Source organism: Propithecus coquereli, unplaced genomic scaffold (genome assembly GCF_000956105.1).
Source record: "Propithecus coquereli isolate 6110/MARCELLA unplaced genomic scaffold, Pcoq_1.0 Scaffold101, whole genome shotgun sequence".
Taxonomy (NCBI): domain Eukaryota; kingdom Metazoa; phylum Chordata; class Mammalia; order Primates; family Indriidae; genus Propithecus; species Propithecus coquereli.
Window position 1 is genome coordinate 1,933,083 of NW_012133970.1, and position 20,071 is coordinate 1,953,153.

At 38.7% G+C, this 20,071-nt stretch overlaps 1 protein-coding gene across 1 annotated transcript in view; it reads left to right on the top strand.

Annotated features, from left to right (window-relative positions):
- TEX11 (testis expressed 11) overlaps positions 1-16,283 on the top strand; it is a 293,818-nt gene extending 277,535 nt beyond the window's left edge. The window contains 3 exon segments of the mRNA XM_012642929.1: positions 15,327-15,491; positions 16,142-16,213; positions 16,215-16,283. Coding sequence (XP_012498383.1) covers positions 15,327-15,491; positions 16,142-16,213; positions 16,215-16,283 — 306 coding nt within the window.
- The last annotated feature ends 3,788 nt before the right edge of the window (positions 16,284-20,071 follow it).

Genomic DNA, 20,071 nt, shown 5'->3' on the forward strand with positions numbered 1-20,071 from the left:
AGGTTCATCAGTAGGTATTACAGAAGAAGGCATTGGTACCATGGAAGATGACAGTTCTAGGTGTGTTATTGCCCCTGAAGACCACCCAGTGGGACAAGATGTGAAGGTGGAAGACAGTGATACTGATGATCCTGAGCCTGTGTAGGCCTAGGCTAATGTGTGTGTTTGTGTCTTAGTTTTTAACAAAAAAGTTTTAAAAGTTTAAAAGAAAATTTAAAGATAGAAAAAAGCTTACAAGAAAATATATAAAGAAAATATTTTTGTATAGTTGTACAATGTGTTTGTGTTTTAAGCTGTGTTACTACAAGAATCAGAAACTTTAAAAAATTTAAAAGTTTATAAAGTAAAAAAGGTTACAGTAAGCTAAAGTCAATTTATTATTGAAGAAAAATATTTTTCATAAATTTAGTATAGCCTAAGTATACAGTGTTTATAAAGTCTACAGTAGCATACAGTAATGTTCTAGGCCTTCACATTCACTCACCACTCACTGACTCACCCAGAGCAACTTTCAGTCCTGCAAGCTCCATGAGAGCCCTATGCAGATGTACCATTTTTTTATTTTCTATACCATATTTCCACTGTATCTTTTCTAGGTTTAGATATGTTTAGATATACAAATACCCACAGTATTCAGTACAGTAACATGCTGTACAGGTTTTTAGCCTAGGAGCAATGGGCTATACCAAATAGCCTAGGTGTGTGGTAGGCCATACCATCCAGATTTGTGTAAGTACACTCTATGATGTTCTCACAACGACAAAATCACCTAATGATGCATTTCTCAGATTGTATCCCCGTTGGTAAGTGACACATGACCATATCTGCAAATCACAACATATAGTGGAAAAATATAGTAAGGTGACGACCTGGTACAAACTAGCATTGACTTATCAAAGCCTAGAATTCTCTTGGAGGTGTGTGTTTAATTATGGCCTGTCTGAATTTAAGTTTAAAAAAAAAAAACAAACTTCAACATTGAATATTTTGGATTTTTTCCTTTACTATTTTGTGGGAAAAATAGAATATTCTATTTCTAAGCCATGAGCCTCATCTGGAATTTGTAGTTTATATTAGTGTTTGCCATAGTAACTAATACAAACTAAAATTAGACTGTACTATAACTTTGATTGATCAATTTTCAAGTTAGTATAAGGCCAAAACTTCTCTGAGCATTTTGGTTTTGCTTCTTTTATTCTATTTAATACATTACAATTCCAATAATACATTACAGCTCTTGGGTTGCCTGTTAGAGAACTTAATGTGTTTCTACTTTTCTGATGAGTTTCCCATCATTATTGCTCATCCCCTGAAACATGACTGATAAATTGGCTTTTTAATGAAGAGATTAGTTTAATAACCCTCTTGGCTCTTTATATTGTACATGTTGCTTTTTCCTGTTTGAATGTGCTGTGCATCTCTTTTGTTTTAAATGCTTGGGAGAAAATTCTGCCTTTGATTGACTTTTGAAATGACCAATCACTCATTCATTCTTTATTGAGCATATAACTTTTATCAAGTGCCTCCATACACTGGCAACATGGCTATTACACAAATATAAACCTCATGCCTCACAATATCATGCTTTATAGTTTACAAAGCACTCTTACATCCATTATCTCATACAACCCCCACAGCAATTCCATGAAGTAGACAATGCTGCTATTATTATCCTTGATTTCCAAATGAGAAAATTTTTAAGATTCAAAAAAGTCAAGTTACCAATTTGCCTAAGGTCATTCATGGTTAATGAATGAGGGTCAGGACTAGAACCCAGATCTTCTGACCTTACATTGTATTCCATTCGGGCTGCTATAACAAAATATAGAGTGGGTGGCTTATAAACAACAAAAATTTACTTCTCACAGTTCTGGAGGCTAGGAAGTCGAAAATCAAGGTGCCTACAGATTTGGTGTTTGGCGAGGGCCTGCTTCCTCATAGATGGCCTCTTCTGACTGTAACTTCACATGGTGAAGGGGTGAAGGATCTTCCTGGGGTCTCTTTTGTAAGGGTACTAATCCTATTCATTAGAGCGCTGCCCTCATGACCTAATCACCTCCCAACACTCCCACCTCCTAATACTATCACCTTGGGGATTAGGATTTTCATATATGAATTTTGAGGGGACACATTCAGCCCATTGCATCTCAATTACAGGGCTCTTTCTACTGGAACACATAACTTCTTTACCAGTTCTTGCTGAGAAATTTCAGTTCAAAGGAGAGACTCAAGTTGGTATTCAGAAGCTAGTGACAATGAAAAAGCAGGGGGATGACTCAGCATGCTTAAGCAGGCAAGCCTATGTAATCTATAGTGGGTTCATATTCTAGATTATTTTTAACAGGAAGTAGATTGTTCAAGTTTTCTAAATTAAAATTTTATTTTGAGATAATTGTATATTCACTTGCAGTTGTAAGAAATAACAGAGAGATCTCATGTACCCTTTACCCAGTTTCCCCTATGATAACATCTGACAAAACTGTAGTACAGTATCACAACCAGGATGTTAGCATTATCACAGTCAAGATACAGAACACTTTCATCACCAAAGGATTCCTCATGTTGTCTTTTTATAGCCCCCACACACTTCTCTCCTACTCTCAGCCCCTCCTTAAACCCCGGCAACCACTAATCTATTACTAACTTCTATAATTTTGTCATTTTAAGAATGTTATATAAATGGACTCATACGGTATAGCTTTTGAGATTTGGATTGTGCAGTACATAATCTTTTGAGATTGGCTCTTTTCACTCAGCATAATTCTCTGGAGATTCATCAAGTTGTTGCTTGTCACAAAAGGACAAATATTGTGTCATACTACTTATACGAAGTACCTAGAGTGGTCAGATTCATAGAGACAGAAAATAGAGTGGTAATTCCAGGGACTGGGGGTTATTATTTAATATGTACAGAGTTTTAGTTTTGCAAGATGAAACCAGTTCCATGGGTGGATGGTGGCGATGGTAGCACAACAATGTATGTGTACTGAATGCCACTGAACTGTATACTTAAAAATGGTTAAGATGGTAAATTTTGTGTTATATATATTTTTTACCACAATTTTTTAAAGTCATAGAAGAACTCTTTATCAGATACTGTAACATTTCTGTCATCTCAGTGTTGGCATCAATTGATTGTCTTTTTTAAAATTTAGTTTGAGATCTTCCCCATTCTTGGTATAATGAGTAATTTTTTATTGAAACTTGGACATTTTCATATTATGTTATGAGACTCTGGATGTCATTTAAACCTGTTTTAGCTGGCTTTCTCTGACACTGCTTTGGAAGCAACCTTATTACTTCCAAGTAGAGGTAGAATCCCAGGTTTCCAATTTGGCCTCCATTGATACTCGAGGTGGAGGACTCCTTGTTACCACTGGTCCCTTGACTAGAAAGAGCAGGCTGTTCATGGGACTTTTCTTGGTCTGTGCCTGTTGGCATCTCTAGCACCAAATCTGGGATATATGAAGCAAAAAGAAAACCCAGGGAAATCACCACTATACCAAGGTCCCTAGCCAGTCTTCCTTCTTCTCTCCACCTTTCAGAGTCTTCTTATGTTTATGTATCATGTCCAGGATTTTAGTTGTTCTTTATCAGGGGGAATAGGGATAAATATATTTAGTTCATCTCATGGAAGTAGAAGTTCCCTGGTTCATTTTTAAAACTATACAGGGAGTCCGAGCAAGGGCGAGATCCCATCTCTACAAAAAAATAGAAAAATTAGCCAGATGTGGTGGCATGTGCCTGTAGTCTCAGCTACTCGGGAGGCTGAAGCAGGAGGATCACTTGAGCCCAGGATTTTGAGGTTGTAGTGAGCTATGGATGCCACTGCACTCCAGCCTAGGAGTGAGACCTAGGGTGAGTGAGACCTAGGGTGAGTGAGACCACAGGATGAGTGAGCGCCTAGAGTGAGACCACAGAGTGAGACCTAGACTGAAAACAAAACCAAAAACAAACTATACAGGGGCCAGACATGGTGGCTCATGCCTATAATCCCAGTACTTTGGGAGACCAAGGCAGTAGGATCACCAGTGGCCAGGGGGTTCAAGACCAGACTGGGCAATAAAACCTGTCTCTACAAAAAGTAAAAGAATAAAAAAAGACTGTCCAGAAGTTTAGATAATGGTGAGGGAAAGCCTACACTTAAAGAGAAGAGATAAACCTAATCATCACAGCTGACATCGGAGTCAAAAAGGCCTGTTGTGTAACCAAGAAGAAGCCCCCCAAAAGCAGGCTCTTTTCTTTTACAAAGGAAGCTAAAAGCGATTCAAAGTACTGAGCTATGTTCTCTAGGAGTTTGAGTCTCAAAATGTGAGTCATGGACCAGCACCATAAGCATCCCCTGGGAGCTTGTTGAAGTATAGAATCTTAGGCCTCAACACAGACCTGTTGAATCAGAATCTGCATTTTAACAATATTCCCAAATGACTTGTATGCACATTAAAGTTTGAGAAACTCATTTGTCAACACCATCTTTCTTCTCTTGTTTGGTCTTCTACTAGTTCAGTTTTATCTCAATTCCTACTTCTGCCAATCTTATATTAATTCATAAATAAGACAATTGGGATCTATCCCAGGTCAGATTAGTTTCTTGGCAAAAAAAAAAAAAAAAAAGACAATTGGGATCTAAAGGAAATATAAGGTAAAGTTCTAGTCAATGGCTGAAAGAATTTAGAACTGGAAACTAATGATCTTTGAGGCTACCTAATTCAAGCTTATTATTTTGTAAACTGAGGCACTGAAAGGTTAAATATCTTACAAAAGGTCATACAATTATATAATGGCAAAGCTGAGAATTGAACCCAGTGTTCTTTCTTTGTAGTATAATGGTCTTTAGGTTTTCCTTCATCTAAATCTTTCTTCTTCCAAACCTCCCATTTCCCTAAGACTGGAATTGAACTTCATGCAAAGGCATCTTTGAGTCAGACTTTGATATTGTGTCTCTCCTAGAGTTTTACAGTTAGTTTCCTAATTGGTCTCTGGCTCTTTCTTCTCTTTCCCAGTCTTTCCTGTGCATCCCTATCAGATATATCTTCCTAAAACACAACCTTTGCTGTATCTCTCCCTTTCTCCCAAATCTCTTAACAACTCTATATTTTCCAAATCCTTATCCTGATTCTCAAGGCTATCCATAACCTCATCCAACCCCCCAAAAACAAGATAGGGATTTTCCTAGACAATAGTCAATATTCTTTTTATCAACCTTCACCTCCTCCTCTACCTTCTTCTTAGAACAAAGCAGGATCTTCCCTCAAGAAAACATGTCCCTCACTACCCATTTTTGTGGCGGTCTCATCTTCTCCCACTCCCTTTTTCTCAGAAGAAGAGACTAAATTAACCCAGATCCTTGCCCTCTGGTGGCATTTTGTACTATTTACATACCACTTTCCTGCTGCTTCTCTTTACTTAAAATCTGTATCTCTTAATCACCAATGTTGTCATGAACTGACACTTCCTGGGCCCACTTTTTCCTTCCTTGGTACCTTCATTGGTATTTATTATCCTAAGTGACTTTGGAATCCATGTTAGCAGTTCTACCACACAATTTCAGCTTCTTGCCCTCTTTTAGCAACTGTGTATATTCCATATAAGCCATCCATTACAGCACTGTTCCAACTTAAAAACTGCTAACTCAAAGTTTTTCTTCTGACTATAATCACTCTTACTTCTCCACATCTATTCTCTGTTCTCACTTGGACTTCAAATCATTCATCTCTTCCTACACATTTAAAGTCCAGTCTCTCTGTCTCTCTCTCTCTTCTTTTGGTCATGCCTACTGTTTCATTTTTTTCCCAAACCTAGTGACTCACCACCATCAGTTCTTCTGCTCCCGATCTTGAGCAGTAGAATCACTAAAGAAAGTCAAAGAACCATCCAGATTTGGTCCAGTACAGATTCATGCTGTTAATTGCCGTTGAGTTCCCATTGCTTCTCAGAAATACTTTCATTCATGTCAATTTTTTTTTCTTGTCAAACTCAAATAAAGTGGCTGCTTCAAGCCTTTTCTACCCTTGTAAAAACTTAGGCCTACCTCATTCTTCATTAGATGATCTCACCATATCTTTTTAATTGAGAAGATCAGGGCATCATGTATGAGATCCCTCATTGGCCTGTGTCTCAGCCATAACATTCTACCACTGTACCTGTCTACTCACCTCTCCTCTTTGCCCAAAAGATATTTTCTCAACCTTGCACTGTCAGTTCAATCCCCTTCTACCTCCTGAAGCACTTTACTGCTTCTCCATCATTTTCACTCTTTCTATCAGTCTTTCCATTCTGCTCTCACAAATGCATAGGTCTCAAACAAATGGAAATATATACCATGTTTTTGGACAGGAAGTCTTAATAATATAAAGGAGTCAATTTCCATAAATTCCATGCAATGAATTCAGTAAAAATAAAAATCTCAATAATATTTTTAAATGAAATTTGATAAGGTTATTATAAAATTCTTCCCTAAAAGGAAATGAGCCATAACAACAAATACATTTTTGAAAAAGAACAAGGGAGGACTTGCCCTATCAAATGTTTTTAAACACTATAAAATGTTATTACTTTTTAAAATGTGATATTAGTACAGAAGAATCTACAAATAGATTAATAGAAGAGCATAGAGCCCAGGAGATACACATATCTATGAGACTTTAGTATGCAATGAAGGAGGTGTATCAAATAATTGAGGGAAAGATGGCCTATATTTACAATGATATTGGGACAATTTAAAAAGCAAAGTTAAATCCTTACCTTTAAACTGAGAAGCATTATAGCACAGTGGTTAAGAGCACAGACTTTGGAGCAACATTCCCTGTTCAAATAAACTCTGGCAACATCATTTATTATCTGAATAACCTTGGTCATATTAGTTAACTCTTTATGCCTCTGTCTCCTCATGTGTAAAATACCTCACGGTATTATTAGTAGTATTAAATAAGTTAATATATATAAAGTACTTAAGAGCAGTGTCTAACACAAAATAAGTACTGTATAACGGTAGCTCCTAGTATTATTTTTTACCTTACGGCATGCACAAAAACAAAGTCCAAGAGGAAGAAATAAAGAAAATCCAGATGGATTAGAGAGCTAAACATAAAATCGAAGCTATAAAAGCATTAAGAGAAAATACAGGAAAACATATTTTTAAATCATGGAGTGAAGAGGACCCACCCAGAAGCTGTACAAGAAACAAATAGGCTCAGTTATGTAAATTAGTAAATGACCCAAAATACCACAAAAAGTTTTTTAAAAAGCCAAGGACTTGGATAAAATATTTGTAACATATTTAAATTAAAAATCAATAAGAAAAAGATTATCAGATTACCAACACTAGAAAAAATGGGCAAAAGCTTATCACTAGGCAATCTACAAAAGAAGGTTGGCTAATAAACATATGCAAAGTTGTTTAACTTCACAATGAACCAAGGAAATCTATATAAACAAAAATAAATTTATTGTAATAATGTTAAGAATGTAGAGGGCAGTCAGGACCAGAAGTCGTTGCCCCAGCTTCTAGTCTCATTTGTACCACAAATACACTATGTGACCCTGGGCAGATGGTGCAGCCCCATCTGAGCCTCAGTTTCCTCATTGATAAAATGAGGTTTCTAGAGACTTTCTCCCACAGCCCATTCATAGGGTCAGACATTCCACACCCAAAGAGGCAACCAAGAAGACCAGAGCCTTCTGCCCTACCTAGACCCTGCTCTTAAAGCAGGGATGTCAGAGAAAAGAGGTTCACACCCCCCGCATTGAAGCTCTGGAACAGGGGCTCAGAGATTTTGCCCAGGGGGAGAGGCAATCCATAAGAAGAAAGGGCTCTCCTCAAGGAACTGACTTTACTTGAAACAGAATGTGGGAAAGTTCAAGCCAAAGAGCACTCCTGAAAACAATGGAGATTTTGGTGGTAAGCAATTAAGAGGAAGATAGCTCTATTTGAACAGCAAGCTAACCCACACACCCGCTAGATTACCAGAAAGAACCATGAAAAGAGATAGCTAAGAAGTGCCCTACTGGGGTCAGAACAAGGACTTATCTCAGAGACTACACCTCCAAAGTGGCCTGAATTTAATTGGATCAGACTGCGGAACAATTTATGCCCCAGGGCATTGTTAAAAAACGATAGAGCAATCATCATGCAATTAGTGGAGCCTAACAGCTGGTTGTGATACCAGCAGAGACTTCAGAGAAAGAGACAAAGAAAGCCCTGCTATAATGTCATCCTAAGGTGACTATGCACATAACTTAGACTGTGTTTTTTGAGAAGCAACATAGGAGGCTTCATATGTGATAGAAATAGACTTTGCTAAAATAGTCTATCTAGTAACTGGCCACTGAAAAAAATAAATAAATAAATTAGTCAAGTCATTAAATAAAATGCAAACAACAACAAAAAGAAGCCCCAGGGTGGTGGGAATCAGTCTCCAGAATTGCTACAATATATTACCCAAAATGCTCAGTTTTCAACAGAAAGAAGTGTAAGACATGCAAAGAAGCAGGAAAGTATGACCCATACACAGGAAAAAAAATCAAGCAATACAAATGATCTCTGAGAGGGTCCAGATATCATATTTAACAAAGATGTCAAAGCAACCATTACAAATATGTTCAAAGAACTAAAGGTAACCATGCTTTAAAAAGGTATGATGATAATGTCTCATCAAATAGAGAATACCAGTAAAGACACAGAATATTTTTCAAGCACCAAATGGAAAATCTGGAGGTGAAAACTATAGTAAGTGAAATTAAAAATTCACTAGAGAGGCTCAACAGTAGATTTGAGCTGGCAGGAGAAGAATTAGCAAATTTTAAGATAGGTTAATACATTATGCAATCCTGTGGGTGGTTATGATGTATCAATGTAAGTTCATCAATTTTAACAAATGTACCACTCAGGTGGGGGATGTTGATAATGGAGGAGGCTGTGCATGCGTGGGGGCAGGGAGTATGCAGGAAATCTCTGTACCTTCCTCTCAATTTTGCTGTTAACCTAAAACTGCTCTAAAAAATTAAGTATTTAAATATTACATAGCAATAAAATATTTTAAAAATAACAGCACAAAGGAAGCAGGTGGGAACCTATTTTGGAGTAAGGAAATGACATTAAATAACTCTAAGCCACAGGGAAAAATGAAAAGAACCAGAAATGTTAAGTGGAAAGTTAATGTCTACTTTCATTAAATATCTACTTGCATTTCTTACTTCCTTCAGCTTCTTTGAGACACACAAAATTATGTAAATTAATTATAATTATCATTTTATATATTTTTTTAGAGATGGGGTTTCACTCTGTCACACAGGCTGGAGTGCAGTGGCACTGTAACTATTATTGTTGAATTGTCTATTTCAAAACTTACTACAAAGCTATAATAATATCAAGATAATGTGGTACTGACATAAGGATAAGCATATAGATCAATGAAATGGAATAAAGAGTCCAGAAACAAACCCTAACATTAACGGTCTATTTATTTTTGATAAGGTTGTCAAGGCCATTCAATGGGGAAAAATAATCTTTTTAACAAATGGTACTGGGACCAGTGGATAACCACACCAAAAAGAATGAAGTTTGGACACCTACTTTACACCATATACAAAAATGAATCAAAGACCTAATTGTAAGAGCTAAAATCATAAAACGCTTAAGAAGAGGCAAAGTATTAAATCTGTGTGACCTTGAATTAAGCAATGGTTTCTTAGATAGGTACCAAGAGTACAAGCAATAAAATAAAAAATGGGTAAATTGGATTTCAGCAAAACTAAAACTTTTTTTCTGCAAAGGACACCATCAAGGAAGTAAAAAAACAACCCATAGAATGGGAGTAAATGTTGGAAATCATATATCTGATAACACACTTGTGCTTAGAATATATAAAGAGCTCTCACAACTCAATAATATAAAGACAAATAATTTTTTTAGTGGGCAAAGGAGCTGAAAAGACATTTCTCCAAAGAAAGGTATTCAAATGGCCAATAAGCACATGAAAAGATGTTCAACATCAGTAGTCATTAGATATGCAAATTAAAACTTAACACCCACTAAGAAGGCTATAATCAAAAAGACATATAATAACAAATGTTGACAAGACATTGGTATCTCATAAAGTGACTGTATGATTGTAAAATGGTGCGGCTGCTTTGAAAAACACCCCGGCAGTTCCCCAGAAGGTTAAGCATGGTTACCATATGACCCAGAAATTCTATTCCTGGGCATATACTCAAGAGAAATGAAAAAATATGTCCAAACATTCATACACAAATCTCCAAAACAAAATTATTCACATAGCCAAAAATGGAAACAACTCAAATGTCTATCAACTGACAAATGGGTAAACAAAATGTTGTATTTATATGCAATGGAATATTATTTGGCCATTAAAAATGAAGTAACGAAGTACTGACACATGCTGCAACATGGATGAACCTTGAAAACGTGATGGTAAATGAAAGATGCCAGTCACAAAGGCACACATACTGCCTGACTCCATTTATCTTAAATGTCCAAAAGAAGCCAATCTATAAGAGACAGAAATTAGATTAGTGGTTTCCCAGAGGTTGGGGGAGGTGTTGGGAGGAAATGGGGGGGATATTGGTGGGAAATGAGGAGCTAATGGGCACGGGTTCCTTTTGAAGAGATGAAAGTGTTCTAAAATTGATGTGATGGTGGCAGAACTCTGTAAATATACTGAAAACCACTGAATTGTATTCTTTAGGTAAACTATATGGTATGTGAATTATATCTTAATAAGGCTAGTGTACACAATATTTACTTCAGGAATCTAAGAAGAGCTACAAAACAGGCATTTGTGTGCCATGATACCTACAATTCAGTTAAAGATAATGCATGATTGCCATATGTATCAAGACGTTGAGGACAGAGAAAACTGGTTTCAAATATGAGCCCCCAGAAGCCACCAGAGCAAATTCATCAACTTGCTGGCATTAATTTATATTTTGCATAGGCAAGTCTATGTTGCTTTAGGGTGAGTAGCTGCATGGATGCATTTTTTTTTCAGTTTGTTTTTTGTTTAGAGACAGGGTCTTTCTATGTTGCCCAGGCTGGCCTCAAATTCCTGGGCTCAAGCAATCCGCCTGCCTCAGCCTCCCCGAGTAGCTGGAACTACAGGCACACTTACTGTGCCTGGCATTTATTTATTGGGGATTAGTGATTTTCATGAGCAATGCTGAGCATGAGAGCAACTAATGCAAATTAAAATAAAACTCTAGTGTTTCCTAACTCATTGGAAGCCACCATCATTCTTCCAGTTGCCCCAGCCAGACATCTAGGAGTCATCCTCAACACTTCCTTCACTCCTATTTCTAATCTATCATCAAGTCCTGTCAATGCTACCTCCTAAATATCTCTTAAAATCATCTACGTTTTTCCATCTTCCACCATCACAACCTAGTTCAAGTTATCATCTTTTGCCTCAACTACTGCAGGAATCTCTTAACTGGTCTCCTCACATCTACTCTTACCTTCCTTCTATACCTTTCTTCACCCAGTACCCAGGGTGATCTTCTAAATTTTCAAGTATGCGTGACCTTTTAAAATCCTCTTCAGTAGTTTCCCATTGCTCTTAAAGACCAAAATACTGAATGTGGCCTGCAAGGCCTTGCTAACCTGTCTGTCTACGTTTTGAGCCACTCTTTCCCTCACTCTCTGCGCTGTTAGCCACACTTTACAAGGCCACTAATTACCACCTTCTAGACAAATATAATGGCCTCTTTACCCTGACCTTCATTATTGGCCACTGCTTATCAAAATTCTCTTTTCCCTTGTCCTTTGTTTTCTCACCACTCCCTCTGTGTTCTTTTCCCTCTTACCACTCAACTATGAACATTTCCAATATTCTCTACTCTTTGCTACTCTCTGTATTCTATGCTTGTCCTTTAAGTGAATTAATATGCTAAATACCAGCATTTGGCTGAGAGCAGTGACTCACATCTGTAATCCTAGCACTTTGGGAGGCTGAGGCAGGAGAATCACTCGAGGCCAAGAGTTCAAGACCAGCCTGGGCAACATAGCCAGAACCCACCTCTAAAAAAAAAAAAAAATTTTTTTTTGTTTTTATTAGCCAGGCATGGTGGCATGCACCTGTAGTTCTAGTTACTTGAGAGTCTGAGCCAGGAGGATCACTTGAGCCCAGGAGTTTGAGGTTGCAGTGAGCTATGATCACACCACTGTAGCCCAGGCAATAGCAACAGAGACGCTGTCTCAAAAAAAACAAACAAACTGGCATTATCTCAGCCATTCAGACTATGTACTTTACAGCCATTTTCAATTGATCTATCTCTCATTCCCCACATCGAATCAGTTACCAAGTTCTATTGGTTCTTCCTTTAGAATATTTCTTACATCTTTCCATTTCCGTTGTCACTATTTTAGTTCTGACCTTCATCACTTCATTCTTAAATTCATACAACTCCCCTTAAACAAGTCTCCCTGTCTGTGTTTTCCCACATTCAGGTCTGTTCTAAACACCACTGGCATTTCAATCCTATTAAAACTACACTTTCATCAGATCACTTCTCAAAAAGTTTCAATGTCTTCCCATTGCCAACAGGATAAATTCCAAAGTCTGTGGCCTGTAATGCAAAACCCTTAACACTACAGCCCATGAGACGTTAGTAAACATTCACATAACCTGGATTAAGCAAAGTTACGTGGTTTCTTTGCTGTAAAACTTCCTTAAACTTTCAATGAACTAATGTGCATAATGCTCCAAAAGGGTGATATAGAATGCAGCATTTCCAAAATGTGTTTGACTAAAGAACTCTATTTTCATAGACCATCTGTTAACATTTCTCATGACACTGGTGTTTTGAGGAAGAGCATTGAGGAAAGGCTTAGGAAGCCCCGTCTCTTACATTTCCAGTCTTACTTCCCATTAACTCCTCTGCATAAATCATCTGCTTAGGCCAAACAATTCTTAGTCTCCCTGAAACACACTTGCTCTCAAGTACTAACCAAGTCTTTTTTCTGTTCTGCCCATATGGAACGCCCTTCTCTTTCTCTGCGTATCTATTAATATATTTTTATATTTTATTGAGATTTAAGTCATGTATCATAAAACTCACTATTTTAAAGTAGACAGCCAGTGGTTTTTGGTATATTCACAAGATTGTGCAACCATCACCATTATCTAATTCCAGAACATTTTCAATCCACCCCAAAAAGGAAGCCTATATCCATTAGCAGTCACTCCCCATTCCTCCCTCCTCCAGCGCCTGGTAGCCACTAATCTATTTTCTGTCTCTATGGATTTGTGTATTCTGAGCATTTCGTGTAATCTCTACATATCTAGAGCCTATTCATCTACTCTAAGATCATGTTTTTTTGTTTGTTAAGTCATTTTTTTCATTCATGCAGTTAAAATCACAACACTCGCATTCTGTATCAGACACCATACCAGGCTGTGGATGCACAAAGGTGAAAGACATTTTGCCTTCACAAAGCTCCCTGGCTAGTGGAGGGGACAGACAGCACAGCGTTAGAAGTGCTGTTATGGTGCTGTGAACAAAGTGCCAGAGGGACAAGAGAGGTTTGAGCAATAAATTGTGGAGAGTCAGGGAAATTCTCACTGAGGAGGTAGCATTTCACTGGATGTTGATTCATTTGTTCATTCTTTTGTTCATTCATTCATTCAGCAAATATCTGTTGTGCTTGTATTATGTGCCGAGCACAGTGCTGGACTCTGAGGATACAAAAATGAACAAGAAAATTCCCTGTCCCTCAAGGAACTCAACAGTGTGGAGGAAATAAATATATAATGTGCACCCACAGCCGCTCGCCCGAGCCCCGCCCCCCGTCAGATCAGCGGGGGCATCGGACCGTCTTAGGAGCACAAACCCCACTGCAAGGTGCACACACGAGGGATCCAGGTCGCGTGCTCCCCATGAGAATCCAACACCTGATGATCTGAGGTGGAGCTGAGGCAGTGATGCTGCCCCCCAGCCCCATCTGTGGAAAAACTGTCTTCCACAAAACCGGTCCCTGGTGTCAAAAAGGTTGGGGACAGCTGCAGTAGTGCTCATTTCTTTTACTGAACTAAAGCACCCAAGGCCTGTGTCACTCTACCCTAAATCACATAGTTTATGAAGTGATCTTTATATGTGGATGCCTTGTCTCCCCAAAAGCATTGTGTATCCTTTAGGATAAAAGTTTTGTCTTATCCCTCTTAGCGCCCTCATTATCACAGTGTTCTATGAGTAGTAATATTTTCATGGATCCCAATGAATGAAAGAATGACAGCTGAGACAACATCCTTGACACTCTCAAGTAGCTGCTGCCCACATCTATTGCATTTTCTCCTTCAAGGGCCTGACACCTATTGTGTACATGAAGGACTGTAACATAAATGCTCTCTTTGTGCTCCGTCTCCTGTGCAAGAACAGAGAAACTAGCTCCTCTTAGACTAATCTTTTTCACTATCACAAAAGTATTGTGAAGAAGCTATTATAATCTTGTGATTCATCATGTTAAAGACCACTGATAAGGCTAAGGAACCATCTTAGAAATGTGCCCTTTGTTCATAGCTAGGAAAATATTGTCAGTGCTAAATATTAATATAGTTTCTATTCTAAACATGGACTGATTCTGGTCAAGGAAATTAAGAGAGCCAATAAAATTGTTTCTTGGCTGGGCACAGTGGCTCACGCCTGTAATCCTAGCACTCTGAGAGGCCGAGGTGAGACAATTGCTTGAGGGTAGGAGTTTGAGACCAGCCTGAGCAAGAGCGAGACACCATCTCTACTAAAAATAGAAAAAATGAGCCGAGCGTGGTGGTGTGCACCTGTAGTCCCAGCTACTCCGGAGGCTGAGGCAGGAGGATCGCTTGAGCCCAGGAGTTTGAGGTTGCTGTGAGCTGGGCTGATGCCACGGCACTCTAGCCTGGGCAACAGAGTGAGACTCTGTCTCAAAAAAATAAAATATAATAAAATTGCTTCTTGACAACCTTCTCTGAATAGTAGAGGTGGATATTGGGCAGGTAATTGACTGAGGAAAGCATTGAGGGAAGCCCCAAACAGGATACAGGTTTTTCTCATGCATCAGAGAGACCAAAAATCTCTTTCTCTCTCATTCTTTCCTTCAGTTGAAGAGAGCCTCATTGCTTTTTCAGTATATGTCTCTTCATGAGATCTTGCTGTGGAACATTCAACAGCTGACAAAACTTCAAGGTGCTCTCCTCGTACTCTCCAGGAGCATGGACCTTCCTCAGTGTTAGCAGAGCACCTGTTTAATAATAATGGGACACAGCACAGGTACAGATAGTGCTACTATGAGCTGTAATAGTAATAACTGCAAAACACGCATTGTTTTTGGATTTCAGGAAGGCTACTCAGAAATAGAGATTCTTTGGTTGATGATCAAGTCCTGGAATACTGGAATATTTATGTACAGAAGAAGCAAGTATGTATCTGCTGAAAAGTGGTGTGGCCTAGCATTGCGTTTCCTTGACCACCTTGGCTCCCTCAAGAGAAGCTATGAAACTCAGGTGAGGAAGGAGAGGACTAGGAGTGGACAGAATGACTTAGGGGGCAGAGAGGTTATAGCTGGGCCTTCCATAAGAACTCAACCCTACCGTCCTTGGCTAGGAAAGGATCTTGATCATTGTTCCTCTCGGTGGTTCCATATAACTTTAAGAGTTAGGGGATTGTAAACAGTAATTTCTTAGAGTGAAAACCAAGAAGGATGGAGAACAGGGGGAAACTTAGGGATAGCAAATGGAATCTAATTAGGAGGAATGCCAAGAGTGAGCTCTTAAAGATGCATCACTGTCAGTGCCAGTGCTGTGTGGGGAAGGACTGACCTCTGCTCAAAGCAATGACTGTTTAAAAAGGCATTTTCTCCAGAAGCTATTCATAGTTGCAGACTTCTGGGCTGTTAGATAACCAAGAGAGATTTGGGGGAGAAAAATCCTTGTTACCAAATGAGAAAAAAGGATCTTTTATGTTTTAAGTACCTTCTCCCTTATAATATGGGATTCTTCTTCCTCAAGAGAGGACTGTATTTGCTCCCCAAATCTGAGATCTTTCAGATCTCAGAAGGTAAGGGTTAGACTTTAATGCCATCACCATGAGTCTGGAAAACTTTCCCACAATTCCTTTTCCTCTCAAGAAATCTATTTGCTATTCTCTTTCCCAGATGAATGTTCTATATAGTAAGCTTGTGGAAGCATTAGATAAAAAGAAGGGCTCACTTTTTAATGAAGAGGGAGAACTACTGGAGCAAGGCAGATGAGCCGGCAAGCTCACAGCAACCTGAAGAAGTTGTATTATTGTCCTGAGATGCTGACTATTTAAATTTTTGCCAAACTTTCTCTTGAGCTTTCGTTTCTGTTTTCTCAGGCCCCATTTTCATGTTGTTGAGTGAAATTTTCTAAAATAAAAGCATGTTGACTTTCTCCTCAGTGAACAGCTCATTTCTGGGGGGACAAATGAATTTCCCATAGTGCTAAGGCTTATATTGATATAGCCCATGTGAGAGCAAGATGGTTTATGCCCCATGTGAACAAAAGGAACTGTTCATCCCAATCCAACACAGTGTGCATTTTATTCCTGAAGTGCTCAAATTCCCAATACCCAAAGATAACAGAGAATCATAGACTCTTCATTGAAAGGACCTTAGTGGTCATTGGGCCTAGCATTTGTCTGATTCATGAAATCTCTCTTTGACATCCTTGAGAATCAGTTGCCCAGTCTATATTAGGATATATCTTATGATAGGGAACTCCCGAGATAGCTCAATCCATCTATTTTTACTCTCTCATTGGTGAAAAGCCCTTCCTCACACTGAACAGAAATCCGGCTCCCTACAAGTCTGCTTCCTCTACCTCAGACAGCCTTTGGAGAACTGAAGACAGAGTCAGGCCCCTCCCTGTCCCAGGCTTTTCCTCCCTCAGGTTAAACATCATCAGACCCCTTAGCTGTTCCTCATGTGATCTGATTACTTCACCTTCCAAGAGCAAAATCCTGTGTTCCAGTGAGGTCTGACCACACAGAATGGAGCAACGTCATTCTGGCTAGACTGGCATTAGTGTACTGACTGTTAAGATCATGTTGCCTTTTTTCCCCAGTGGATTTGTATTAACATTTTTAAACTTTTGATTTTGAAATAGTTTCATGCTTAAGAAAAGTTGCAAGTAAGCACAAAGAATTGCCGTACATCCTTCACCCAGCTTCACTATTTGTTAACATTTTTACCGCATTGCCTTATTATTCGCTCTCTTTTCATTTCTTTCTGAACCAGTTGGGATTAATTTGCAGACATCCTGCCCCCTTTCCCCTTAATGCCTCAGTGTGTATTTCATAAAAACAAGGATACTCCTGCATGACCACAGTAAAACCATCGAAATTAGGAAATTACCAATGATACAATTCTACCATCTAATCTACAGACCCCATTCAAATTTCACTGATTGTCCTAGTAAAGTCCTTCGGGATCCTAAGTTGCATTGAGTTGTCATGTCTTTTTCATCTCCTACAAACTGAAATGTTCCTCAGTCTTTATGTTTCATGACCGTGACATTTCGATGTTTCCTAATGATTAGATTCAGTTCATGCATTCGGGGCAGGCATACCACAAAAGTGATGTGTTCTTCTCGGTGCGTCGTACCAAGAAGCACACAATGTCAATTTGCCCTATTACTGCTTAAGGTTAAGATGGTGTCTGCCAGGTTTCTCCAAAATAAAATTAATTGATAAATCTTTTGTACTTAATCATTAAGTAATTATGAAGTACTTGATGGAAGATATGTTGAGACTGAATAAATATCCTGTTCCTCATTAAACTTTCACCACTAGTTTTAGCATCCATTGGTGATCCTTGCCTGAATCCGTTTTCACTGTGATGGTTGCTAAATGTTGATTTTTCCATTTCCGTCATTCCCTGTTCATTTATTAGTTGGCATTGGTAAGATAGATGTTTTTCTCCCCCCACCCACTTATTTATTTATTCATGTTTTTAAAATACATTTTAGTACAGACTAATGGATTCCTATTTTATTCAACTGGTTATAATCCACTATTATCATTATTTATTTTGCTGCCCAAAGCTGGCTCCCACACCCTTTTAACATGTCCCCATCATTCTTTGAGCACTTCCTTACTTTGTGGCACAATAAGATGCTCCAGGCTCATCTCGAACTTTCCCTGCCCAATCCCTGGAATGAGTCATTTCTCCAAGGAGCCCTGGCTCCTTTTAATGGAAGATGGTAGGTAGTGCCCAAGATCTGGGTCCTAGAGGTGTACTCATTATTACTGGGGTGCCGTTCTAGGTCCTCTCAGTGGACAGAAGAACTAGGAAATAAATGTGTGTGTATGTGTATATACATACACAAATGTACACATATACATGCGCACGCACGCACACACACACACACACACACATGCATTGAGAAGCCTGGATCTCACTAACCTCAAAGAGTCACTTATTTTCCCATTCTCTCCGTATGATTCCAGTCTCCTAGCCATGTGGGCTGTCTCCTTAGCCCTAACCCCACCATCCTGACCAAGAGGGCTGCCTTTTTGGCCTGAATCCTAGCGAACACTCTGGCCAAGTCATCAGCAGAGCCCCCAGACCAGAGAGCAAGCAAGCCGAGTGCCTAGCTGAGCCCCCAGTACAGCCCTGATCCTGACCCCAGCCCCCACCAGGAAGGGAAGAAGACCACATCAGCATCTAAGCAGGCATTTCACATTGTTGACTCACTGGACTTATTGTTTACTCTTCCCTGCTGTCACCTTAGTTGATTCCCACTTATCTTTGAGAAGTCAGCTTGTGTCAGTTCCTCTGAAAAACTTTCCGTGACTAGGTCAGGTTCTCTTGTTATATGCTGTCTTAGTACTCTGTTTTATTCTTCACAGTTTTAAAATACTTGTTCGTGGAGTAATTTGATTAATGTCTGTTTCCCCCAATAGTCGTTAGGCTCCATGAGGGTAGACGGTGTGTTTTCCTCACCCTTGTATATTCCCAGGGTCTAGCACAGTGCCTAGCACTTTCAAAAAATATGTGTTGAAAGAATGAATGAAAACTTCTAAGTCTTTCTTTGCCACACATACTGGCATTAAATGATGTCTCTGCTTGTATTTCCAGTTTTTAGAAATCCAGTTGAATTTATCACTATTAAATTGCTCTTGCCAGTGGATCTTTTTGGATACAGAGTATCCTTAGTGTGTCAGTTATCCCTGTCAGGCTCGCATTATCTGCATATTTGGTCAGCATGCCAGCTAATGTCTTTAACCAAATAAATGATAAAACATACTGAATAGGAGAGAGCTGAGACACAGCCTGGTGACGTGCTTGCAGTCCCACCACCGGGCTCTTTTATTCATGCAACAAATATGTCCTGAAGATTTTCTACCATGGACAGGGCACTGTTATAGGTACTAGGGATAAAGTAGTGAACAAAATAGAGGACAAAGTCTCTCCTTCAAAGAGCTTACGTTCTAGTGGGGGCAACAGATAAAGTAGTATATAAATAACTTCAACATTGATGCATTAATTAGCAGACTTTGGAATGATTATTTGCCCACTCAATAACTGTGTTATCTACATTTTTCCAACCTTTTCACAAAGATATCTATCACGAGTGACTTTGTCAATGCTTTGCTGGACTTCACCCATTTACATTTATTTACTAAGCTCATTTCAGAAAAGAAAATGAGTTTAGTCTGTCTTGAGCTATTCTTAGGTAAAGGATTTTATAAATTCTTTGTGATCACTAGTTCTCTTCTAAGGACTTTTCATGCAAACCATCCCTTTCAATAACGTAGTGTAGAAACTTGCCTGGGATTAAGATAAAACCTACTTGTCTAAAGCTTGTGAAATCTCTCATTCCCTTTTTAAAAATGAGCATATATCCTTCTCTAGTAGGCCTCCAACATCTCTCTCATTCTCCATGATTCCCCAAAGGTTACAAACACCAGTTTAGTGATCTCATCTATAGGTTCTCTCAATATCCTGACATATAATTTATCTACACCAAGAGACTCAAAATCATTTAAAGCACCTTGGCGCTTTCTTAAAATTTTCTTACTTACCATATTCCTTAGTTGCTTCTTGCCAATGTCTACTTAA